This window comes from Papio anubis, chromosome 13 (genome assembly GCF_008728515.1).
Source record: "Papio anubis isolate 15944 chromosome 13, Panubis1.0, whole genome shotgun sequence".
NCBI lineage: Eukaryota > Metazoa > Chordata > Mammalia > Primates > Cercopithecidae > Papio > Papio anubis.
In genome coordinates this window covers 82,564,731-82,590,132 of record NC_044988.1, presented here as the reverse complement: position 1 = coordinate 82,590,132, position 25,402 = coordinate 82,564,731, and the positions used below count along the sequence as shown (strand labels likewise).

Below are 25,402 nucleotides of genomic sequence, written 5' to 3'. Positions count from 1 at the left end.
AACCATCACACACCATCCTTCAGGCACATTATCATCCTTGAAAGGAAGGGATTTATTTAGGTCATCAGGAAGGGAACCAGGGATAGTGGCAGGACACAGCTGGATCTCTAGTCTGTGCAACAGCAACCTTTGTCATTGTAAGTTTAAAATTTATATGCATGTGTTTGTTTAATTAGAGTTCATTGGTGCCCTCGGTTTGACCACCTCTGGGAATTTTGGTGAAAAAAAGTTTCTGAACCTATAAAATTTAGGGTTCAGACCCTGAAAAGCAATGATCACATGACCCTGCCCTCCAGGAACCTATCTAAATAGGCACACTTTTGTCTGCTTGGAGTACCTTTTGGAGTCCTGACAACCAATGACATCTTAAGAAGTGCATTTACTTTAAAAGTAATGAGAGTCTTTTAAACAGTTTCCCAGTTAAATCTGGGCTGTTAGCTTATTCTTTTGCTTTTTGAAAGATGGGCTTCCCTAGGTGCAATGGAATCTCACTCCCCTGCCCCCAGGGATGGTATGGTCATTACTTTCTCTTGGCAGCTGTCTTTAGTACAGGCTGAGCTACAGACCCAGTGGGAAGCAAAATGTGAACACTTGTTGGCCTCCGCCAAGGATGAGCACCTGCAGCAGTACCAGGAGGTGTGCGCACAGAGAGACGCCTATCAGCAGAAGCTGGTACAACTTCAGGAAAAGGTACATATTTTTCTTGAGCCAAACAGTTTAGGCAGCCCAGTTAATTTGAGGCAAGCAGGCTGTTTGAGTCCTGTTGATCCTTCTAAGCCTAAAAGTTATTAATAGCTAGAAGACAAAACCACACTTGTTTAGCTTGTCAGTTATCTTTTACATACTTATTTGGGGTGATAGGTCAGTGACCTGGAAAAAGAGAGAACAGCACCAGTGTTCTGGAACATGTTTTCCATTATTATTGGATCCTTCATTTATTAAACAAATATTTATTGAGAGTCAGTTGTATTCCATCCACTGTGTTAAAGAAAGTGCATACAAGGAACCTGTCCCTCACGTATCTCACAGTCAAGAAAGGGAGACAAAGAAACAAAGATAGGCGTTAAGTGCTGTGGGGCCCAGAAGAGGAAGTACCCGGGAGAGCTGGGAAGGTTTCCCAAAGGAGGTGACATTTGAGCAGACATTTGAGCAGAGCCAAGAAGGTAAGGCAGCAAAGGAGGCAGAACATCTTGGGCAAAGGCACTGAGATAAGTTGGAGGCTGGGGTGTGGTGGGATCATCAGGCCTGAAAAAGAAAGAGATGGGACATGGCTTAGGGTCATGGTATGAAAGTCCATATTCGAGGTCAGTTTCTTTCCCTAAAGTGTCCAATTGAAAACTTTTGGCTCAGAGATCTTGGAGGCAATCTTGCAGACAAATGGGTTGCTGTTAATGCTGAATGTTTATGTCTAAATGACTAGAGTTATTACCTACCCTCCTGCTCTTTTTTCATTATATTTTTGACCTGATTAAGAACAAGGCAAGCGACCTTCTTGGGAAAGAGAAAGTGAAGTTTTGAGTTGAAATTGAGTGATGAGGAGATAGAATTCTCTGAGGCAGAGGGCCTTGGGTGGGGGCTGAGGGAGTGGACACCAACAGACCTAGGTGAGCTTAAGACTTGATGTTTAGAGATGCCGGAGAGGATGTGGAAAAATAGGAATGCTTTTACACTGTTGGTGGGAGCGTAAATTAGTTCAACCATTGTGGAAGACACTGTGGTGATTCCTCAAGGATCTAGAACTAGAATTACCATTTGACCCAGCCATCTCATTACTGGGTATATACCCAAAGGATTATAAATCATGCTACTATAAAGACACATGCACACATATGTTTATTGCGGCAGTATTCACAATAGCAAAGACTTAGAACCAACCCAAATGTCCATCAATGATAGACTGGATTAAGAAAATGTGGCACATATACACCATGGAATGCTATGCAGCCATAAAAAAGGATGAGTTCATGTCCTTTGCAGGGACATGGATGAAGCTGGAAACCATCATTCCCAGCAAACTATCAAAAGGACAGAAAACCAAACACTGCATGTTCTCACTCATAGGTGGGAATTGATCAATGAGAATACTTGGACACAGGGCGGGGAACATCACACACCAGGGCCTGTCAGAGGGTGGGGGACTGGGGGAGGGATAGCATTAGGAGATAGACCTAATATAAATGATGAGTTGATGGGTGCAGCAAACCAACATTGCACATGTATACCTATGTATCAAACCTGCACGTTGTGCACATGTACTCTAGAACTTAAAGTATAATGATAAGAAGAAAAGAATCTGAAATAAAATTGTCTTTTTATTATATGCAAAAAAAAAAAAAAAGAGAGAGAAAGAGACTTGATGTTTAGGGTGGTTCTCCTCCCCTTGGGTTTTCTGACCTTCACCTGGTAATCCAGGTTCCTGAGGCCACAGCCACAGTCTGTTTGTTTTGCAGTGTTTGGCCCTCCAGGCCCAAATCACAGCTCTCACCAAGCAAAATGAACAGCACGTCAAGGAACTAGAGAAGAACAAGTCCCACATGTCTGGGGTTGAAGCTGCTGCATCTGACCCTTCGGAGAAGGTGAGCTGGTATTTCAAAGGAGAAGCATTCAGAAAGAACATGGCCAGTATGTTGTGTTAGTAGCTCTTTTTCTAACTTTAGTGATGTTTTATTTGTCTAATGACTTTAAAATGAACCAGATTTGGTGTTTGCTTGTGTTTGAGACGGAGTCTCGCTTTTTCGCCAGGCTAGAGTGCAGTGGCGCGATCTTGGCTCACTGCAACCTCTGCCTCCCAGGTTCAAGCGATTCTCCTGCCGCAGCCTCCTGAGTAGCTGGGACTACAGGCATGCGCCACCACACCCAGCTAATTTTTATATTTTTAGTAGAGACGGGGTTTCACCATGTTGGCCAGGATGGTCTCAATCTCTTGACCTTGTGATCCGCCTGCCTCAGCCTCCCAGAGTGCTGGGATTACAGGCGTGAGCTACCGTGCATGGCCCAGATTTGGTTTCTTGAGTTTAAGGAGCTTACAGTCTAGTGGGGAAAACAAATACATACTTATATATTAAGTGGCAAACCCAAAAGAACCCTATCTTTCTGAGGTTTTGACAGGTATAGGAAGGGCCTCTAACCACAGGAGAGAATGGGACTTGGGGAGTGTGCCCAGCATCCACTGGCCTCTGACCCTTAGAGCCTATGGCAGCTCCTAGTGGTGCTCACAGTGGGAGGGGGACATTAAGCAATGGTCTTTAAGCAGTCCTGGGCACACGGACCACAGCCTGCCTGCGCTTGATAGGTAACTCTCATGACTAGCCCTTCTGTCAGAATGCTGCTCATTATTTAATATCATCCTCTCCACAGTGACAGCCTTCAGTGTCTCTGCTTATGACCAGCGGTATCCGTGTAGAGATCTAAGATGGCTTCATTTTGGCCTTCCAAACACCTCTCTGGGATTTAATGCATCCTTTAGTGACTTGATTTTGGCAGCATGTGTTTTGATGTTCACACAGGTCAAGAAGATCATGAACCAGGTGTTCCAGTCCTTACGGAGAGAGTTTGAGCTGGAGGAATCTTACAATGGCAGGACCATTCTGGGAACCATCATGAATACGATCAAGGTACAGCCAGCCAGCTGTCGATTGTTTCATCGGAATGGGCATTTTTTTGCTTAAGTACTTGCTAAGGGATCATGAATAAAATAATTGTTCAAGGAAGGCACAGTGGCTCATGCTTGTAATCCCAGCACTTTGGGAGGCAAAGGTGGGAGGACTGCTTGAGGCCAGGAACTCGAGACCAGGTTGGGCAACATAATGAGACTTTGTCTCTACTAAAATTAAAAAATTAGCCGGGTATGGTGGCGTGTGCCTGTATTCCCAGCTACTTGGGAGGCTGAGGCTAGAGGATCACTTGAGCCCAGAAGTTCAAGACTATAGTGAGCCATGATTACCCCCGACTGCACTTCAGCCTGGATAACAGAGCAAGACCCTGTCTCCAAAGAAAAAAAAAAGAAAATTATTCAGGACTGTTCCTCAGTAATTAGGATTCCTGGAGTGACTTGACAGATACAGTCAGCCTCTTTTAACAGAAAAGAAGCAAAGTCATTTAAACTAGATGACCAGTAGTGTTAATAAGAATTAGTAGTGGCTACTGTGTTCCTTTCAGTGATAATCTCCTCCTTGGCTTTTGAACAGATGGTGACTCTTCAGCTGTTAAACCAACAGGAGCAAGAGAAGGAAGAGAGCAGCAGTGAAGAAGAAGAAGAAAAAGCAGTAGAGCAGCCACGGAGACCTTCCCAGGAGCAGTCAGCCTCAGCCAGTTCTGGGCAGCCTCAAGCACCCCTGAATAGGGAGAGGCCAGAATCCCCCGTGGTGCCTTCAGAGCAAGTGGTTGAGGAAGCTGTCCCGTTGCCTCCTCAGGCCCTCACCACTTCTGAGGATGATGTACACAGAAGGAAAGGGGACTCAGAAGCAGAGGCACTCTCAGAAATAAAAGATGGTTCCCTTCCACCCGAACTGTCTTGCATCCCATCCCACAGAGTTCTGGGGCCCCCGACTTCAATTCCACCTGAGCCCCCAGGCCCTGGAACCATGGACTCTGAGTGGGAGGAGTCACTTGCTCCCAGCCCAATGGCAGCTAAGCCCAACAACCCACCAGGAAAGGTCTGTGTCAGAGAAGTAGCACCAGATGGCCCACTACAAGAAAGCTCCACAAGACTGTCCCTGACTTCAGACCCCGAGAAGGGGGACCCACTGGCCTTAGGGCCTGAAAGCCCAGGAGAGCCTCAGCCTCCACAGCTCAAGAAAGATGATGTCACTAGCTCCACTGGTCCCCACGAGGAGCTGTTGAGCACAGAGGCAGGTTCCACAGTTGCAGGAGCAGCCCTCAGATCCAGCCATCATTCCCAGCATTCCAGGTATGTTCCTCTGAGCACTGCTTCAGGGACAGGGTGGCTATCTGTGGTGAGGAGTGTCTCTGTTTTTTCCAGGGCTGGCAACTCATCCCTCAGAGACTAATTTACTGATGTCTTCATTCATTAGTTGATGTATTAATTCAGCAACACCTACCACATAGAAGGCTCTGTGGTAGGCACTATGATAATGTGGTGGGCACTGCGATAGTGCGGCAGGCGCTGCGGTAGTGCGGCGGGCGCTGCGGTAGTGTGGCGGGCGCTACGGTAGTGTGGCAGGCGCTGCGGTAGTGTGGCGAGAGCTGCCGTAGTGTGGTAGGCAAGGCAGGTTTGGTTCTTGAGTTTAAGGAGTGACAGTCAAGTGGAGAAAACAAACAAATACATACTTATATATTATAAAAGTATAGTAAGTCCTTTTAAAAAAGAAACAGGGCACTATTCTAAAGGAGTTGTTCCACTTTAGATAGGGTGGCTAGGGAAGGATTCTGAGAAGGTCACATTGAAAAGATGACTCTGGCTGTAGGTTCTGAAGGGGGCCACTGTAGGGTGTGGGAAGAGATGGTGGCAGCAGAGGTGGGAGGAATTCCTGGGCAGTCACCAACGCTGTTGAATCCTTACCCAAGGGCCGGTGACCCTTGTAGGTGGTGGGCAGTGTGACCTGGAGCAGGAACAGTAACATTTTCTATGACTTGATTCTCCTTCAGTCTCTCTCGGGATGAAGAGGATGAACTGTCTAAAGGGGCAGCTCTGAAAGCTCTGAGGCCCAAAGCACAGCCTGAGGAGGAAGATGAAGACGAGGTGGTAAGGAAATCCCAGGCACTGTCAAGTCCTCACACAGCCACCTGGGGGCTCTTCCCCACTGGCTCTGAGAAGAGAAATGGAGCCTGTTGGTGGCCCACTCCCTGGGCTCTGTGTGCAGGGCCCTGTGGGAGCAGGCTTGGGGCTGGGCTGGGAGGGCGCAGCTCTGTAAGCAGATTAGGGGACAGTCACATACCACTTTACTTTTGAGAAAGAATCATAGTCTCTGTCCATGCAGGAATTCGTTCCCTGAGAGCAAGAAAGCTGAGCTGCTTAGTCCCATATTGGAATGCTGAAGCCTTAGGTTTCCCCAAATCTGCTGGGATATTATTTATATTTTAGAATTGGAAAGGACTTTGAAGATCATCTTGCCTGGCATCCTTATTCATAGATAAAGAACCTGAGGCTCAAAAGGATGATTTACCCAAAGCCACAGAGTGAGTTAATGGCAAAGCTAGGACTAACCCCCAGGCTCCTGTAAAGACTGCCTGTTCCTGAGCATTTTCCACTTAGCCCGCTTTCCTCCTGCCTTGTTTTGTCGTCACAATATCCCTGGGCACAAAATGGGTTCAGTATTAATAGCATAGCTTTATTTAACAGAGAACAAGAGTGAAGGCCAGGAGAGGAGGGCACTGATAGGGACTGAATTAGAACCCCACTTCTCGCATCTGCAGTTCCCTACTGTGCTCGGTTACAACCATTCTGGCTGTCCCTAGGCCATTTTGACGGCTCTGAAATGCATATGGAGAACACTGGTGGGCTTCAGGCTCAGTCCATCCAAAGGACAGAAATATGAGAGTGAATGGGGCAAATTTTGTCCCCTCATGTATCAGCCAGAGTGGATTTTGCCTTTTGCCAAAACCTTGAGCAGAGAGCTGTGATAGATCTGGACTCCAGCTTGTATGTACCAGAGCCCTTCCCTCTTGCCTGTGTTCCTTTGGGGAATGTACCAGTTCCTTCCATTAGCCTTTCTTCCCAAGAGTTAAATTTTCATTTGAGAATCCAGAATACCAATTCTGCCCTAAAACAAAAGGAAAAAAGGGGGGAAAACCCAACTGAGTATATTCTAAGTGACTGCCCTAAATATAGTTGGAAGCTTTTGATTAGCGAGTATATTATTGGTATTAGTACCAATACTGTCAAGTTAACATGTATTTCTTGGCTACTCTGAAAACGACCTCACAAATGTTCTCATTTAATCTTCTACCAATCCAATGAATTAGGTACTTTTATCCCATTTTATAGATCAGAGGGCTGAGGCTCAGGAAGATTAAATAATTTAACTAAGCTTATATAGCTAGTAAATGTAGAGCCAGAACTTTAGTCAGGACAAAACAGAAGCTTTGAGCCACACTTGAAAATCCTATACTGTCAGAGTTAGAGATCACTTCATTGATGTCCGGAGAGAAGTACGAGGTCTGGTTAATTGGTAGTGACATGGGAATTGCCCAGAGACTTGTGTACACATCACACTGCCTTCCCTTTTGCCTGGCCCTGTGAAGATGGATCCTGGTTGGCAGTAGCTCACCAGAGCAGAGAATGCCTTAGTAGAGACTATTCGGTTCGTGCCTGTCTCTAGCATCAATCCCTTCTAGCCGGGTAGGTCCTGTTCCCTTGCCAATCCAGAGGAGAAAGGTCAGGAGCTCAAGTTGTGAAAAGAGTGGGTCTCTTATGGCCCATCAGTCCCTTTCAACCCCACTACCTTAGCTGGGAGGAGCAAGGGTAGTGCCAGTCAGGCTAGAGGTGTGGGGGGCTGTGGCTCCGTGTTCTTCACCTCTTAGGATTCTCCAGTTGGCCAAGCCTCCACGTTCAACTCTTTTTCAAATGATGAGATCACACCCAGAGCCAGTCAGGCCACCTTAGGCCACAACAACAGTGTTTTTTCATATGTGGTTGTCTTCTTCCCAACCTCCCTACTTCCCACTTCCTCTCGCTCTCTCAGGGCTGCTTTGCTTCTGTTTCTTTCTCCCGCTCCAGTGTTTCCTCTTTGACCCTTCTTTCTTCACACAAAATATGTAAGTTACTGCATGAGAGGAAAACCTGTCAAATGAATACATGTGCTTCACAAATAAATGACAAGATCAGCCAAACAAAGTTCGTCTTTTGTCTCTGTTGAAAAGATTGCCTCCCTTCTCTACCTGCTTGTCTCAGCTTTATCTGAAAGCCTAGGTTTGCTGGCCTCAGAGTCGGCCCTGTCAGTACAACCTCCTTTCTGAACCAGAGCTGGGAACAGAAGTTGGATTGCTTCCACTCACAGGTGGAAAGTTGAGTGGTGCAGGGACAAGTGAGGACTGACTGCTCTTTCCTGTTTTATCAGAGCATGAAGGGACGCCCACCCCCAACACCCCTTTTTGGAGATGATGATGATGACGATGACATTGACTGGCTGGGATGAAGACCCAGGAAACTGGTGCAAAGGTTTCTCTGCAACCCTTCCCTAAGCATGATTTTGCACAGCCAGCCCTGGGTCTAGGCGAGCCACAGGGTGAGGTCAAGGTGAGCATTCTGGGAACAATAGTTTGGGCTCAGACAGTGGCTCGGCCACCTTCTGAGCCCCACCCCCACCAGACCTGGTGAAGAGGATCATAACCATCTTCAAAAACACTGGATTTTCAGCAGCAAGTTGGAAGAAGGACTGGTAGATTCCCCTCCAGCCAGTCACCTGTAAGAGTCTTGTCCTCTGCCAGACTTTTAAATCTCTTCATTAACTCTCAGACTGACCTGGGAGCCCTCCTCTACCTGAATCCAGTGCTCAACTGTGCCCCGGCAACAAGTCAAGTCACCTGGGTTGAGGTCTTCCTGGTAGAACCAAGGGAGATTACACCATCTAAATCCCCGTGCAGTTAACAGCCTGGCCTATAGTCCTGGGACGTGTATCTTCTCCTCTGCCTTAAATCTGATATAAGAGGTCAATGACTATTTGAAAATAAAACTAAAATGAATGTCTATAATGAAACTTGACTCAAGCCCTTGGAGAGAAATTGAGTTTGGTTCCAAGGGCTGTCTGTGCTCCTTTATGGGAATCTAAGGGTAGGAGTCTTACAGATCTGGGTCAGTTAACGTGCACAGAACGTTGTGGCGTATTTACTCCCTTTGTTACCTAACCCTGGAACTTTTAGGCTTTCAAAGAAAGTCACCACTGTAGTACTAGCCCATCCCTGGGGCATGATGGTTCTCTTGCTCCTGCAGGCTTAGTCCTGCAGTCTAGGAAGCCATGCAGAGAAGGTGGGAGGGTCCCTTCTTTCCATTGTTCATGGCACCTGAGGGATTCTTCACTTTGAGAGCAGCTTCCATTCCCTTAGAACTCATGGGACCAGGACTAATGCAGAGAAGAGTAGTGAGAAAATATTTGTGGTCATTTTCTTGATTCCAGGATCTTCCAAAGATCATCCAATCAGTCTTTTAGAAAATAGAATAATTTTAATAAAAATGTTCCTTGATTTTAAATGTTTACAAGATAGGACTCAAAATTCCACTTCATCTGGCTTGGCATCATCCTTGCAGGCTTTGGATGTCTCCCAGGTGCGGGCCTGGGGGGCAGTGAGAACTAATTATTTCTTTGTTGCTTAACAGAAGGCAGTGCTGTTTGGCACTTTATACAGACTGGCTTATCTCCAGCAACCACTGCAGAAGACAGTGTTATCACCATTTTATAGAGAAAACTGAGACTTAGAGAGGTAAAGTAATTTGCCCAAAGTTACATAGCTAGGAAGCCTCAGCACAAGAATTCAAATCCTGGCCATCTGATTCCAGAGCCTGGGCTGTTGGTCAGCACAGCAGCATTCCCTGCCTGACTGTCACTGGTTGGGGGAAGGGGCGGTGATGCTTTTAGAAACACAGGCTTCTGGGCTCCACCTCAGATCTTCTGAAACAGAATTTCCACCATTAATGGTAAAATAGAAAGAGCATGATCTGCGTTCACATCCCTGTTCCACTGGGTGCTGTGTGGTATTAGCCAAGTTACTTACCCTTTCAGCCTTGGCCCCCTCATCTGACTTGATGAAGAAATGGACTTGGGGTCAGGCTGCCTGGCTCTGAATCCCGGCTCTGCCACTTATTAACTAGTGACTTTACTTAACTTCTCTGTGCCTGAGCTTCTCATTTCTAAGATGAGGACAGAAATAGTTTCTGCCTTGTCATGAAGATTAAATGAGTTAATTTTTGCAAAGTGCTTAGAAGACTGCCTAACAAAGAATAAGCATTATATAGATATTTGTTTGTTTTTGAGTCAGAGTCTTACTCTGTCACCCAGACTGGAGTGCAGTGGCGCCATCTCGGCTCACTGCAAGCTCCGCCCCCCTGGGTTCACGCCATTCTCCTGCCTCAGCCTCCCGAGTAGCTGGGACTACAGGCGCCCACCACCATGCCCGGCTAATTTTTTGTATTTTTAGTAGAGACGGGGTTTCACCGTGTTAGCCAGGTTGGTCTTGATCTCCTGACCTCGTGATCTGCCCACCTCTGCCTCCCAAAGTGCTGGGATTACAGGCATGAGCCACTGCACCCGGCCAGGTATTTGTTAAATTTAAAAAAATTTTTAATTAGGAATTTAGGAAAAACATCACCTTTTGTGACTGGGCTCTGAAGAGTGAAGCAATGGACTGCCTACTAGGTCTACCCATATAATCACTGTTTCTAAAGCACATATATATATATATATATATATTTTTTTTTTTTTTTTGAGATGGAGTCTCGCTCTGTCACCCAGGCTGGAGTGCAGTGGCATGATCTCGGTTCACTGCAACCTCCACCTCCCAGGTTCAAGTGATTCTCCTGCCTCAGCCTCCTGAGTAGCTGGGATTGCAGGTGCTTGCCACCACGCCTAGCTAACTTTTGTGTTTCTAATACAGATAGGGTTTCACCATGTTGGCCAGGCTGGTCTTGAACTCCTGGCCTCAAGTGATCCTCCTGCCTCGCCCTCCCAAAGTGTTGAGATTACAGGTGTAAGCCACCACACCCGGCCTCTAAAGCATAGATTCTTAAAAAGAAAAAAAAACGGATCACAAGGTCAGGAGATCGAGACCACAGTGAAACCCCGTCTCTACTAAAAATACAAAAAATTAGCCGGGCGCGGTGGTGGGCGCCTGTAGTCCCAGCTACTCAGGAGGCTGAGGCAGGAGAATGGCGGGAACCCAGGAGGCGGAGCTTGCAGTGAGCCGAGATCGCGCCACTGCACTCCAGCCTGGGCGACAGCGCGAGACTCCGTCTCAAAAAAAAAAAAATTAAGTCCTCTATTCTATAAAAACTGCAAGTGTCTAACCACATTTAAAGAGATTGTCAAACTGAAGAGTTTGCCAATTATCTATGGAGATGCCCATCTCTGCAGTACCACGGCGCGGGGGCAGGCATTAGCTGGTCAGGACTTACGAGATGGACTGTTGACACTCCATCAGTGAGAACACACCTGCTCTACAAAATCTTAAACTTATTGAGACACCAGGCAGCTTTCCAATTCCCTGCAAACATGGGGGAATGCCCTGATCAATCCTAAAGGTGTGACATACTCTACTTTCTAGGGCAGTTATTTCTTATTATATATTAACTAGTGGCTATTATATTTGCTTCTGCCCACAGGTAGAGAAGATGCTAAATAATTGTGCCAACACAGGTGTTTATAGTCTGTGTGACAGTTACTTTTCTTATAGCATGTACTCAATTAATACTTGTTATATGAATGAAGAACGACTTGCCTCAGTTGGCATTCTGGGGTGTCTACCTGGGTGCAGCATTTCAGGGCTGGGTTTCCCTGAGCAGAGTTGTCTTTGTAGCAGGTGGATGGACTCTGTTCTCAGACAGGCTTATAAAGAGCACTACCAGCTCTATTAGCCCCACTCACCCTCTGCAGTTGTTATAAGGGTTCAGGTGCTTTCTGTTGGAATGAGGAGAACAGAACAGTCATAGACTATTTAAAAATATGTATTTACTAAAATGTATTTGTTTTTAATTCCCAAAGCTTACAACCATCTTTTCATCTAGTCTGTGAGGTATTTAGTATACAGCAGTGATTTTTCTCTTTCCTTTTTTATAAAGTGAAGAGGTTCAGCTATCCAGAGAGTCCCATCTAACTTAAAAAAGGTAATGGCTTTGGTTGGATTGCATCTTCAGTCAGTACCTGCCATGGCTTAATCAATATTTTAAGTGAATGAATCATGTTTCCCCACCAGATCATTACAAGTAAGCAGTAAGTAATAAATAGAGAACATTAAGTATTGAACATTATTAGATGCAGTTTTTTGTTTTGCATAGAGGAAAGATGAGGATAAAGAAGGGCATTAAGGCCATGAAGAGCTTCCCAGACATGCACGGCCATCAGATGATCTTCTTCCTGCAGGCAGTGCCTTCTGGTGGAAGGAGCTCAGTCTATCAGAGAATAAACCAGGAGCCTGAGAGCAGTCCTGTGTCTCTGTCTTTAATCAGCTGTCACTTATTCTCCCCCAAAGAAAGGGAAGTAGGTCTCAGCAGTTGCTGCCATCCATCATGAATAAAATGAAATCATTTCATTAAATTTTGTTTGTATGAATGTGCAAAATTGCCAACTAGGAGTTCAATGGGAAAAATAAAGTTTGTCAACATGATCCATAGAAGAGATGATCTTCATGTGTTCCAAAGGCAGAAAGGTGAGAAAAAAGATCTTGCTTGGTCTCTGTCCCTCAAAGACAGAAGAGGTCAGGAAGCCCAATGGGCGATGCTCCTGTAGATAAGGCACAAAGCAGGAGAGCTGAGGGTGTCCAGGTTCCATGCCCTGCATCACCAAGAACCCTTCTCCCTGGCTTGAAATCTTTGGAAATTCCTGGTTTGAGTCACAGAAATGCATTGTCATGGGCTCAGTAACCCTGCCACCCCTGTTCTCTCCATTCTCCCTTTGGTCACAGCAGCCATCTTAAGACACAAGACCAGGCCTGGGCCCTGTGCAGGCTGGCTGAGAAGGAAGGTTGATACAATGGCCTCCAAACTCCAGGGAGCAAGTGCTGGCTTCAGCTCAAAGTTTCCAGGGGCTGGGAATAAGGTGGAGGAATAGCCATCAGAAGAAAGGGCAGTTGGAAGTATAGTGTATGGAAGAGGGGTCCCTGTGTCCCTCCAGCCTCAGCGCCTGCACATTCCTCACCAGCTAAGCTGTGCTGAGAAGTGGGTAAGCTAGGTAGTAGCCCACAGCAGAGCCCAGGACCACACCAAGGAAAATCCAGGTGTTGTAGGACATTACGGCCAGCATGATGAAGTAGCCGATGACCACCTGGATGACATGGATTAGAGACTGGCCAAAGTGACACAAATACCACCTAGATAAAAAGGAGAAGCAAGTTAATCCTGGTAATGAGCTGGTAATGAGGAAGCTGGGAGTTGATATCAGGGAGTAGAAAGCTGTTGAGTTATGTGACCTGATTATTTATAACTTATATGCTTAACCCAGGAGAGATTTCTTTCTGCCCCCCACCCCACCCCCAGAAAAAACTCAAGAGATTTCTTTTTAAAGAGACATATCTTCACTACATTTGGTGCCGAGCTTCCTGGCATCCTAGACAAAGGGGAAAATGAAGGTATCTATAATCTGTCTTTCGGATAAGGAATAAGAAAATCATCAGTAAGGCATATTTTCCCCATGAATCTACTTTGGGAGGCAGTATGACAATGGAAAGAAAAAGCATGGACTTAGGTGACATATCAGTTCCTAGTCCTGCCACTTACTAAAAGTGGCCTAGACAGATGTCTTAACCTCTCTGAACTCAAGATTCCTTATCGTAAAACAGGAATGAGAATACCTCCCTTGCAGTACAGTTGTGAAGATCTGAGACACCCATGTAGGGTGGCTAGTGATGGAGTGGGCAGGCTTATTAAGCACAGGTGGGGCTGGGGCTGGACAAAGGGCAGAACAGGGACCCTAAATGGTTGCCTGATTTGAGTGGGAAGGGAGGAGAGGACAGCTTGTCTTCCTCCTCCCACCAAGTGGGATACATTGCTTCAGGACAGCTGCAGATCGCCTCCTGGATATGGGAGCCTAGTGACCCATGGAACTGGTGAGATTTGGGGGAGGGTGGGTGGCCACCCCTGTTGCTAGATAGGGACCTGCATCTGAAGATCACAGTTCCCTAAAGAAAGCCTTCTGAGCCTTTCAAGTGGCTGTTCACAGAGAGTGCTTTGGCCTGGGCATCAGGAGACATAAGCTCTAGTTGACTTGGCTATTTATAACCACTTGTTGGCAAGTCCTGGTCCTTCCCTGGGCCTTGCTGTCCCCTCTGTGAAGTGGGGCTAATGCTGTCCAGGCCAGCCTGTCTCTCAGGGTGAATGTGAGGCCTCTGCCCCTTTCCCATACCCACTGCCTGTACCTGTGGTGGGTTCTGCCAACAGGGGATGAATCTGAGCCTGCAGAGTCTCCGTCTGTCTCTGCGATGGTCTGCTGGCTGATAGAGGTAGGCAGGTTCACCAGCACCTGGTGGAGCAGCTTGGCTTTGCCAACCTTGATGCCTTCATACAGTACAGCCAGGAGCAGGAGCACCAACACCGAAAGGGCCATGCCTGTCAAAGGAGGCAGAGTTGTGGAGACCTGGCCTGGCCAGCACTGTTTCCCTTCCAGCACCTCCACCTGTTCATGGAATCCACTCCATCCACCTCTCTCTTGCATCTTCTTCCCCACCCTTGCTGAGCTCTGAACTTCTTCACTGTCTTCACCAGACCTTTCTTAGCAGGATTGGCCTACTGGAGTGTGGCTTTGAGAGAAGGAAGAGAAGCCGCCTGAAAAAGCCAGGGGCTGAGACTGAAGAAGCCATGTACTATCACCCCAGCCACTCCCCTGGCAGGCTGCACAAATCTGTTGTGACTTCTTGTTAAGGGATGAGTACTGCAAGGTCCTGTTTATATGTAAGTATGCAAAAAACGTCTGGAAGGAAAGATAAACAGCACAAGAGTAATAGTTATCTCAGCAAAGTAGGATACGGATGGTTTTTATATTCTTGCCTAACTTTCTAAGGTTTCTTTTATATATATTACTTTTATATTAGGGGAAAAACCCAATAAATTATTTTACAGAAAATATCAAGTGCTTATTAGAGCTGCTGTGTAAAATATAACTGTTAATTACTACTTTCGTTTCACTAAGAGGGATAATAAGCGGTCCAGCTAAAGTATTTTACTGGACTCTGCAACATAATAAGAGAGATATATCCTGTTTCTGCCCTGGTTTCCTGGCACACGACTTCTAGAGCCCTTGGAAACTCTGAAGTGGTGTCTTTTTATATGCTAATGAGATGACTGATGGCTGAGGCTCCTGGATGGGCTCTGGATGGGGGCTGGTTGCCAGGGGAGCCAACCTTGTGCTTGGAGGTTGGCACTTTCAGCCCACTTCCTACCTCTGGAAGGAGAGAGGGACTGAAGGCTGAATTGATCACCAGTGGCCAGTGAGGTCATCAATCATGCCTCTATATGAAGACTCCATAGAAACCCAAAAGAATGCAGTTAGAAGGAATAAGTTGTTGTATTCAACAGTACAGTAGGGAAATTATAGTTAACTATAATTTATTGTATATTTCAAAATAGAATTGTAATGTTTCCAACACAAAGATAAATGTTTGAGATGATAAACACCCCAGTTACCCTGATTTGATCATTGCATATTGTATATAGGTATCAAAATATCCCATGTACCCCAAAACATGTACAACTATTATATATGAATAATTTCTTTAAAAGGACAGGATTTGAAAAGCTTCCAGCTGCTGAACACATGGGGGTACCTGGAAGGTGGCAAGCCCAGGGAGGGCCTGGAGGCTCTGAACCCCTTCCTACATGCCTTGCTCCATGCATCTTTTCCTCCCAGCTATTCATTGTACTTTTTATTTTTTTCGAGATGGAGTCTCGCTCTGTTGCCCAGGCTGGAGTGCAGTGGCGCAATCTTGGCTCACTGCAACCTCTGCCTCCTGGGTTCAAACAATTCACTTGCCTCAGCCTCCCAAGTAGCTGGGATTACAGGCACCCCCCACCACGCCTGGCTAATTTTTTTGTATTTTTAGTAGAGACGGGATTTCACCATGTTAGTCAGGCTGGTCTTGAACTCCTAACCTCAGGTGATCCACTCGCCTTGGCCTCCCAAAGTGCTGGGATTACAGGCATGAGCCACCGCACCTGGCCCATTTGTACTCTTTTTAAGTGTTTCCTTGAGTGTTGTGAACCATTCTAGCAAATAATTGACCCCAACGAAGGCGTTATGGGAACCCCGATGTATAGTCAGTTGGCCAGAAGTACGGGAGACAAGCTGGGACTTGCGATTGGTGCCTGAAGCAGGGGGCAGCCTTGTGGGACTGTGCCCTTAACCTGTGGGATCTGCAGTAACTCTGGTTAGTGTCAGATTTGAACTGAGTTGTAGGACACCCAGCTGGTATCAGAAAATTGGTCACTGAGGGAAAGCCTACACATCTGGTCACAGAAGTGTGTTGAGTGTAAGAAAAGGAAAAACAGTCGGGTTTTTTTTTCCCAAAGGCTCCCCGGAGGAAATCATCTGATAGATGCAGGTTTTTAAAATATAAAATTATAGGTAATTTCATGTACATGGTGAAACTTCAAACAGTGCAAAAAAGAATACAGTGAAAATTCAGGCCAGGTGTGGTAGCTCATATCTGTAATCCCAGCACTTTGGGAGGCCGAGGCGGGTGGATCACTTGAGGTCAGGAGTTTGAGACCAGCCTGGCCAACATGGTGAAACCCCATCCCTACTGAAAATACAAAAATATTAGCTGGGCATTGTGGTGCATGCCTGTAGTCCCAGCTACTCGGGAGGCTGAGGCAAGAGAATTGCTTGAACCTGGGAGGTAGAGGTTGCAGTAAGCCAAGATCGCGCCACTGCATGCCAGCCTGGGCGACAAAGACTCCATTTAAAAAAAAAAGAAAAATCAGTTTTCTTCCCACCCCAATCTCCCTTCACCCCAATTCTCCTCCTCAGAGCAACCTCTGTTGCTCAATGTATATATCAGCCTCTGTTTGTCCAAATGACAGCATCCTATCTACACATACTCCTTTGCATTTGACTTTATCATCCAGTTTTACCTCAGTTCACACAGATTTACCTTTTCCCCAGTGGCTTCATCGTATCTGTGATAGATTATATTTTACAAAGACAGCCACTCCAATATATCCAACCCCACATCCCCTTCTTATGATGTCAACATTCTTGCCATCAAGCAGTGGGGTCCATGTTTGTTCCCTCTCCTTTAGCCTAGGAAGACCTTCGTGACTGCTTCAGCCAAAGAAGGCAGAAGTAATGCTATCTGATTTCCAAGGCTAGGTCTTGAAAATTCCACATACTTCTACCTTGTTCTCTTGCGACACTCGATCTTGGAATCTAGCCAGTCTGCCATGAGGAAGCCCAAGCCATAGGAGATGCCACACGTAGGTGTTCAGCCAACAACTCCAGCTGAGGTCCTAGCTAACAACCAGTATCAGCCACTTGGCATGAGAGTGAGGAACTCTTCCAAATGACCCTACTTCCAGCCACGGTCTGACTATACTGCATGAGAGACCTTCAGTGAGGACCACTCAGCTGGGTCCAGTCAACTCAGCACCTTGAGAGAGAATGATAAAATGACTTGTTGTAAGCCACTGTTTATTTAGCAATAGATAACAAGAAATGGTAGCCCATTGTAGGGATGACCATACTTTATTTAATCTGCACCCCCAATAACGGGCATTTGGGCTGTTTCCAGTCTATTTTTAAGATGCAGTTATTTAACTTGAAAAATAACCTTTTCATGAATTAGTGACAGACTCTGCCTTTTCAAATCAAAGGAATATTCTTCCCTTTCAAACTGGTGTCTCATCTCCAGCAGCTGCTGTGGACTTCTGAACTGGTGCAGAACAATGAACGCTGGATAAGGAAGGTGCCAAGTGGCACCCGGAAGCCTTGATCTAGTTGTGGCTCTGATGCATACTTACTGTGTGACCCTGCATGAGTCTCTCTTCCTGTCTCTGGGCTTTAGTTTCTTCCCCTGTAACAGAGAGAAAAGCTGCCTCCCTGCCTCTCTCGGCCTGTGTGAGGATCAGTAAGATAATGGAGCCCTTTGCGATCTGAAAGGGAGTGGTTGCAAATGGAATTATAAATGTGAAGTTCCTGCTCAGTGTTTATGCCAGAGGAATCAGCCTCACTTAAATGCCCACCGAGAATCAAGAGAACCCGGATTCTCCCTTGCCTCGTGCTACAAGGCTTTCCAAGCTACAAGTTTGAGCTTCCCAATTCTTACCAGCAGGACTGTGGACACTCCAGAAATCAAACAGAAGCACCACCGTATCTGAGAAGATGAAATGCATCTGAAAGAGAAGGGAATCGGCATCATGGGGCGCGGGGCAGTGGAAGTCATGGTCCTTAATGCTCTCCAGCGCCTCCTCTGGGAGTCCAGAAAAATGGAGTCTTTGGAAGTGTCGAAAGGGCCATCAGAAGTCATCAGGGCCAACTGAGGCCATAAAGAGCTGAGACTTGCCCAGGAGGGTCAGCAGCAGAGCTATAATTGAGCTGGCCCTGCTCCATATGAGAATAGAGGTGTGGGAGTGCCCATCCTCACTGGGCCAACTGGCTCGGGATGTGACAGTGTCCTCAGACTATGTGGGGATGTCCCCTCCATGCCTTCCAAGTGCAGGTGCAACTGCCTCCTCTTACCCCCTGGGGCCCTAGCCATTCTACTGCAGCTCCCAGACGGGCTCCCGTGTGATGGGAACCTAGAGTCCTCTTTGTTCTGCGGAGTCTAGACAGATCCCACAGTGTTTATTGTCAAGGGGCCCAGAGGCAGCTGTCTTCACTGTACTCCACATCTGTCCACTCATTCACTATACATTTGCTGAGCCCAGTTCGTGTGCCCGGCATTTTGGAGGCAGATTAATGTATCTGACCCTGGTGAGTTCACAGCCTTACAGGAAAGACTGCAGGTAAAAGCAGTGACCATGCAGTGCCTGTCAGATGCCTTTTCAGAGGGTGCTTGCTCCACGCTGTGTTCAGGGTGGCATCAAGGGCTTTTTCTACATCATCTCATTTCATTGTCACAACAGTCCTCTGTGTGACAGGGACAGTTAGGCCCATTTTATAGGAAGGAAAGCTAGGGAAACTAGCCTTAGAAAAGTAATTTGCTGGTGGTCCCAAAGCTAGTAAGTTGGCAGAGCTGGGATTCAAACCTGAGTCTAGCTGGATTCCAGAGCCCTGGACATTCCAGGACACGGTGCTTCCTCCCAGTCTCCAAGAGAAGAGGGTACGGTGGGAGCTGGATGGTAAATTTAGATGCCCACACCAGGCTTAATGACTGTTTGGAAAGATGAGGACCCAACAGATCTATCAGTTAGTTCACCCTCTCAGGGAAGGGAAGGCAGCCTCTGGTCCCCAGGTAAGCCCTTCTCAGCCAGCACAAGCAGTTCAGCAAACACTGTCAGTGTTACCCAGCTAAGGAGATCCTGGCTGAGTTGTAATCAGCTCGTGGAAGCCTTTGCCTTCTAAGACAATGGCCAAATATTAGAATCCTTGAATGTCAGCACTAGATAGAAGTATCCTCAGAGTTTTTAGTCCCATGGCTTTCAACTTTTTTTGCCACGGAACACTAGCCAATTTAAATCTTTCTTGTAATTCTGTGATATAAAACATAGGGCTCAGGATGAAGAGGGGAGAGAAATCTAAGCTCTGCTGAAACTCAGTTTGAAAAATGCTGATTTGGCCCAACTTCAGTCCCTCTCCATCGCCTGTCATTTCCAGATGAGGGAAATGAAGAGAGAGAGAGAGAGGGATTTGCCCGACTTCCTTAGAAGCGTGATTACTCTTAGTTTGTGTTCAAGGGAGGAAGATATGAACCCACTGAGACTGGGTTCTTGTGAAGGCTGTGGAGGCCATCAGTTCTTACAGAAAAGGAGTTCCGGTAGAGGCAAACATCAGTGGGGGGTGGAAGGATAGGCAGATTTGATTAGCTGCCATTTTGTCAGGAAGCTGTGCCATGTGGGTATCCCGTAGCCTCCCGGAAACCAGAGCCACAAACTTCTGCTTGCAGATGACAGCCCTAAACCACGGGCCCTGCATGTTCTAGTCGTCTCCAATCCTCCCCGTCTCAATATTTAGGACCAAAGGAGATAGTAAATAATAGTAGACTGCGTCTAGGATTTGGAACAAAACAGATTTGTTAGCCACAGCCTCTCTCTGGTCTCAGTTCCCTCCGAGGGGAGCTGGGGGAAAACTCTGCAAAGCCATCCACACAAAGTGACACACAGTAAGGGCTCAATAACCCCAGTGCCTTTTTTTCCCCATACATGTCAAAGCTGGGTGGGTGTTTCTCAGAAGTGTTCCATGGGAGAAGCACAGGATACTGGGGACAATGGATTCTGTGGTCAAGGGAGTTTGGGAGAGACTGGAATTGGACAAAAGGTTTAACAGCTTTCTGCACTGCCAGAAGCCTGTACCTCTGAAAGCCTGTAACTCTCTCCTCCCTTTTTTCTTGCTGAGTGTCCTCTGGGAGAGAATCTCATAGACTATCCTCTAGGAAGTACTAATCTAGAGCAACCGTCTTTTTTCATACTTGGGAAGGAAATGACACTTACTAATTATTCTGTGCCAGGCACTCTTCTAAAAATGTTATATGTCTTCATAGGTGGGAATTGAACAATGAGATCACTTGGACACAGGAAGGGGAACATCACACACCGGGGCCTATTGTGGGGAGGAGGGAAGGGGGAGGGATAGCATTAGGAGATATACCTAATGTAAATGACGAGTTAATGGGTGCAGCACACCAACATGGCACATGTATACATATGTAACAAAACTGCACGTTGTGCACATGTACCCTGGAACTTAAAGTATAATTTAAAAAAGTTGTATGTCTTAACTCACTTAATTTCAAGGGGAGGGGATGATTATTCTTAGCTCCATTTCATAGATGAGAATACTAAGGCAGAGAGAAGTTAGGTAGCTTGCCAAGTTGCTAGCTAGAATTTTGCCTGGGTGGGCTGGCTTCAGATTCTGTGCTCCTAACTGCTCTCAATGCAGCTTCTCAGGGCAGCACCAGAAGTCCAAGGGGCAGTTGTGACATGCCCAGGGTCACATTGTGAGTTGGTGGCAGCATCAGGACTGGATCCTGGGTCTTCTTACCAGGCCCTCATTTGGCAAGAGGAAAACAGATGCTACATCGCAGAGAAGAGCCCACTTTCTTGTGCAATACTAGACAGAGAGGAGGGCTGTGCTGTCTTTCGGTTGTTTTAACATTTCAGGAAGATATGCAAATAGCAGAAGAAGCTGATATGGCCACTTTGGAACAAAATATGGGAAGAAATTGGGGAGGGGAAGGAATGTATGAGAAAAAGTCTCTGTGCAATTAGGATAGTCATGCTTAGCCCCTCAAGGATGCTCAGCCAGTAGCTGGCCCGTATTTCCTGAGAAAGGTGAAGAGTACACCTTAAATAAAGGAAACAAACAAGGACCAGTCTGGGGATGGGAGAGTAAGACCAGAGCCCAGGGACAACAGTGGTACAACAGGATGAAAAGGCAAAGAGGATAGGGTGGGAGGGAGGACACTGGAGTGGATCACAGGTGTGGATGATGATGCTGTTATAGCCATATCCGCAGAGGCAGAGTCAGTCCTGGGTGAATCACTGGGAAACCACAGGCCAGTCATGAGCTCCACACACACTGGCAAGTGGCTTAGTGTAGAGGGATAGCAGCAGCTGCTTAGACTCCAGGGCCTTATTAAAAGTGCAGATTCCTGGGCCTCCTCAGGCCCCTAATCAGAGTCCAGGGGCAGAGCCACAGGAGGCAGGGAAGACATAGATATTAACCAGCCCCCTTGAGGAGATTCTGAGGCTCAGTTCACTTGGTTGCAGTTTGAACAGAGGCAGCAAGGCTAGTGGTTAGGGACACGGTTTCTAAAGCTGCACTGCCTGAATCTGCCTCCCAGCTCTGCCAGGAACCAGTTGCGTGGCCTTGAGCTGCAGACACACAGAAAGCCCCCTGTGGACCCCAGTCTCTTCGTCTGTAAGATGAGGATAGGACTCTAGGAACCCTTTCCTTTGGTTTGGCCTCACTTTCACAGGCTCCCATCTTGAGCTCTATCTACTGTTTTCCTGAAACCTTGTAAAAGAAAAAAGTGCTAGCCTGGGCAACATGGCAAAACCCAGTCTCTACAAAAAATACGAAGATTAGTTGGGCGTGGTGGCATGTGCCTGTAGTCCCAGCTACTTGGGAGGTGCTGAGGTGGGAGGATCACTTGAGCCCAGGAGGTGGAGGTTGCAGTGAGCCAAGATCGTGCCACTGCACTGCAGCCGGGGTAATAGAACAAGACTCTGTCTCAAAAAAACAAAACAAAACAAAACAAAACAGTGAGTGTGCCTCTGTTTCCAGGTTGGACGGGGCACCACATCTATGCATCTCCTCTCAGATTTGGACACTGCAGCTTTGGGTTTGGTAGAGACCTGGGACTAACCTGGCTGTTCTACTCCCTACACACAGCTAACATGCCTTTCAGTGCCAAAAGGGGTCTGACTTGTGTCACCAACCCCTGCCTGCGCCTACCCAGGGACTGGGCTCACTGGAGATGGTGGAGCTGCAGGACAGAGAAAGAAATGTGAAAGCATCTGATTGGAGAGAACAGCCAGACAGCTCCGTGTCTCCTGAGGGCCTGCATGTGCCTGCACCGTGTTCACCTTCCATTTTTTATGCCTCACGCCCTGTGACATCTCTGCAGGTGCCTGCTATTATTAACCTCTTTAAATTAACAAGGAAGGCACAGAAAGGCCCACTTATCTCCCCACGGTCACTCAGCAATCAGGTGCCCAGAGCCAGAGATCTTTCTGGAAAGCCTGTACTGGTTCTCAAACCTTAGTGTACAACAAGTACTCTGGGTGTTTCTGGGACAGGTGTTTATGGGGGTCACACTTTGAGAAATCATAGGAACCATGATGGTCTCCTATCAACCAACAGGGACTGGTCAAGTAAATTATATGAGAGCCTCAAAATGGAAATCTAGGCGGTCACATCACAACATGATAAAAATCATGTTGAAGAGTTTAAAAAATGTTGAAGAGTTTAAAAATAAGAATAGCTTTTACATCCGCCCCCCTCCCCCAACCCAATGGCACTAGCTCAATGTAAAAAGCTGACAGAGTACCAAAAAGAAAGAAAAAAATCATTTTGAGTCCTACTGCTCAGAGATCTCTCCTGTTAGGCTTTCAAAAAACATTTGTTGACATAGCAAAATGTTTACACAAGATTGATATACAAAAGCAAACAGGTACGAACAATACTGTGAAACTCCATTTACACTGGAGATGGCCTCATCCTCAGCAGAAGCCTCTAGCACCATCTCTGCCAGGTGGAGGTAGGGGTGACGCCCGTGGATCACCCCTTCTCTGAGTCTATTTGGTAAAGCAGATGGCATGAATGGAATGTCCCTAGTGGCTAATTAATCAGTCAGGGAGTTGCCACAACTGGTTTCCTTCTATCATCCTTGGGCCTGGGCCAGTTACCTTAGGAGCCCAAAACAGCCCAGACATGTTTTGCCATAGACCTGAACCCCCACGGAACAGTAAGAGTAATTTGAAAGATTTCTTTTTGTTGTGCTAGGGCTGTGCAGACCCTTGCGATACAGAGATGAATGGGACAAGTCTTTGGCCTTTAGGGAGCTACCTGTCTATGATGGGGGACATTTAAGTGAGCAAGTAATTACAACAGGTTGTAGGTCAGAAAGAGAGGCACAGTGGAGGCTCCCTGGGGGTGCTGGGGACTAAGCTGTCTGAGAGACACCTGCCCTGGCCAGAGAGCAGTTGGCTAGGACAGTTCTGAAGTCAGAGATGCAGGAGACAGCTGGGAAGATGAACTGTATGGTATGTTCAGAACTGGAAGTACCCACGGAGTCCGAAGCCCTGGAGGGACAAAGACTCACCTGTCACTCAACCCTTTCTACTTTTGCCTTTTTGCTAGAGGTAAAGATGGAAATCAGCACACCCTGACTTGAGAGAAGCGATCTGGGCTACAGTTTTCAATTAAAGGACTTTGTGGTCAGATAGGCAGGGGGCAGGGCCCCAATCTTGTTTTCCTCCTTGGGATGAATCTTGGCCTCTGACAGTTTAACTGATTTGTGCTTTTTTCAGGGCGGGGCTGTGGTGAAGGAGGGAGCAATCCCTGGAACTTGTTTTCTTCTTTATTTTTTCATTTGAGGTTACTTACACTTTGAGAAAAGCTTCCTTTTTTGTAAACAAGGGTTGGGAAGGAGATGAAGGTCCCAGTGCTAGGCTGACTGGCTGGGGAACTTTTGCAAGTGCTTTCCATCTATTTCCCTTTTTAAAGGACAGTTGATCATTTGACTAAACGGCCTATATAGACTTCCTATATCTTTTTTGTTTTTTGTTTTGTGTGTTGTTTGTTTGTTTGGGAACGTCTTGTTCTGTTGCCCAGGCTGAAGGTCATGGCTCACTACAGCCTAGAACTTCGGGGCTCAAGCAATTATCCTCATCCTCCTGCCTCAGCCTCCCGAGTAGCTAGGATTACAGGCGTCTGCCACCACTTGTGGCTAATTTTTGTAGAGACGGGGTCTAGCTATGTTGCCCAGGTTGGGCTTCCTGTATCTTAAATTCTATGACATTCTTCATGGGATGAAGAAAATGATATGACTTCTTCAAAGACGAACGAGTCTTGCAAGCTGTCGTTCTCTCCAGCCCAGGTGAACCCTACCAAGAAAAACAGCTTGTCCGAAACGCTGTTTTCTGACTGAAAGTGCAGGGAAGCTGGAAAGGAGCTGGGTCTGTTTTATTCCCCAAAGAATCAGGCTACAAACTTAACAAGAGCAGTGTGCGCGCCGGGCTGCGGGCTGAAATGCGCCGGGGCTTTCCCTTTCGTGGAAGCCTACCTGGAATCTCCCAAGGCGCTGCCCTCCGCCCTGGGGCGCCGGCCAGAGGTCCGGGACTGGGGACCCCGGACCCAGCTGTCTTCAGCCACCGCGCCCCCACTCTCAAGCCGTGCCACCGCGGGCCCTCGGTAACTGCTCGCCTAGCCGGACTGCCTCCCAGCAGGAGGGACAAATAGGAAAACCACAAAGCCACGGCAACCTGTACCTGCCGCGTCCCCCCAACCCTGTTCCGGCTGTTGGCAATGCTGCCAACGACAGCGAGGATTCGGGGTGCCCAGATGGCAGCTCCAGGAGACCCCGCCCCAGCCGCCCACCCGCGTCCCCTCCTCTCCCTAGCGCCCGGAACTTACCGCCATGGTGAGCGCGCGGGGCGGGCGTTAGGGCCGCGTCTGCTCGCTCGGGTCTCCTTGCTCGGGTCTCCACGCTCCGAGTCAGTTCAGCCGCCGCCGCCACCGCCGTGATCGCGACCCGCGCCGCGCGGATCACATGGTCCGGGCGAGGCGGCGCGCGGGCGCCTGGGAGTTGTGGTCCCCACGCGCGCCCCACGTCGGCGGCCTCAGGCGCGACCCCTGGCCCGGACCCACGTGCCGCGCCCCAGGTTCCTAAGGGCAGAGGCTTGGCGTTCCCGGAGTCGCGAACGAGTGGGGCCACCTGCTGCCTTCTGTCTCCGCCCTTGCTGTTTTGCACTTGGCTTATCTTGGCAATTATGAGAATGCTTATTGTTCATTGTAATAAACTACCCCAAGCGTAACATGTTGAGTTGAAAATGGAAAAAGTCCGTGCTATGAACACAGTAGCAACAAATTTGGAGTAAATTAAGTTAATTATGCCCTAGATTTTTAATGCAGTCATTACAAGATAA

The 25,402-nt window shown here is 47.4% G+C and overlaps 2 protein-coding genes across 15 annotated transcripts in view; one reads left to right on the top strand and one right to left on the bottom strand.

Moving 5' to 3' along the window:
* Positions 1-8,662, top strand: part of FKBP15 (FKBP prolyl isomerase 15) — a 54,245-nt gene extending 45,583 nt beyond the window's left edge. For 7 of the 9 annotated variants that reach the window (XM_009188261.3, XM_009188260.3, XM_009188262.2 and 4 more), the window contains 6 exons: positions 538-690; positions 2,451-2,576; positions 3,507-3,614; positions 4,188-4,909; positions 5,608-5,704; positions 8,019-8,662. In XM_009188261.3, the coding sequence (XP_009186525.2) occupies positions 538-690; positions 2,451-2,576; positions 3,507-3,614; positions 4,188-4,909; positions 5,608-5,704; positions 8,019-8,096 (1,284 nt within the window). In that variant the 3' untranslated portion in view covers positions 8,097-8,662. Of the gene's footprint in view, positions 1-537; positions 691-2,450; positions 2,577-3,506; positions 3,615-4,187; positions 4,910-5,607; positions 5,705-6,043; positions 7,792-8,018 lie in introns of those variants that run through there. The other 2 variants (XM_009188259.3, XM_021927242.2) reach the window with 2 other exon arrangements.
* On the bottom strand, positions 687-25,402 carry SLC31A2 (solute carrier family 31 member 2). Of its 6 annotated transcripts, none has more exons than XM_009188253.4 (5): positions 24,891-25,357; positions 17,920-17,986; positions 14,020-14,209; positions 12,804-12,975; positions 10,934-11,567 (listed from the first exon to the last, which is right to left on the bottom strand). In XM_009188253.4, the coding sequence occupies exons 1-4, from the start codon at positions 24,894-24,896 to the stop codon at positions 12,807-12,809; spliced, it is 432 nt and encodes a 143-aa protein (XP_009186517.1). In that variant the 5' UTR covers positions 24,897-25,357; the 3' UTR covers positions 10,934-11,567; positions 12,804-12,806. The 6 variants fall into 6 exon arrangements, with proteins under 6 accessions (XP_021782940.1, XP_021782941.1, XP_021782943.1 ...); XM_009188252.3 differs by lacking the exon at positions 10,934-11,567 and adding an exon at positions 11,599-12,389 and having other exon boundaries at positions 24,891-25,354; XM_021927248.2 differs by lacking the exons at positions 10,934-11,567; positions 12,804-12,975 and adding an exon at positions 687-1,245 and having other exon boundaries at positions 24,891-25,389.

Excerpts from the sequence above, each read along its gene's own strand:
- SLC31A2 (XM_021927248.2), bottom strand. Across the intron at positions 14,210-17,919 it reads GAGTGTCCACAGTCCTGCTG|GCATGGCCCTTTCGGTGTTG; the intron begins GTAAGAATTGGG and ends CTCCTTTGACAG. Across the intron at positions 1,246-14,019 it reads GTTGGCAGAACCCACCACAG|GCCTGATGATCCCACCACAC; the intron begins GTACAGGCAGTG and ends TTTCTTTTTCAG.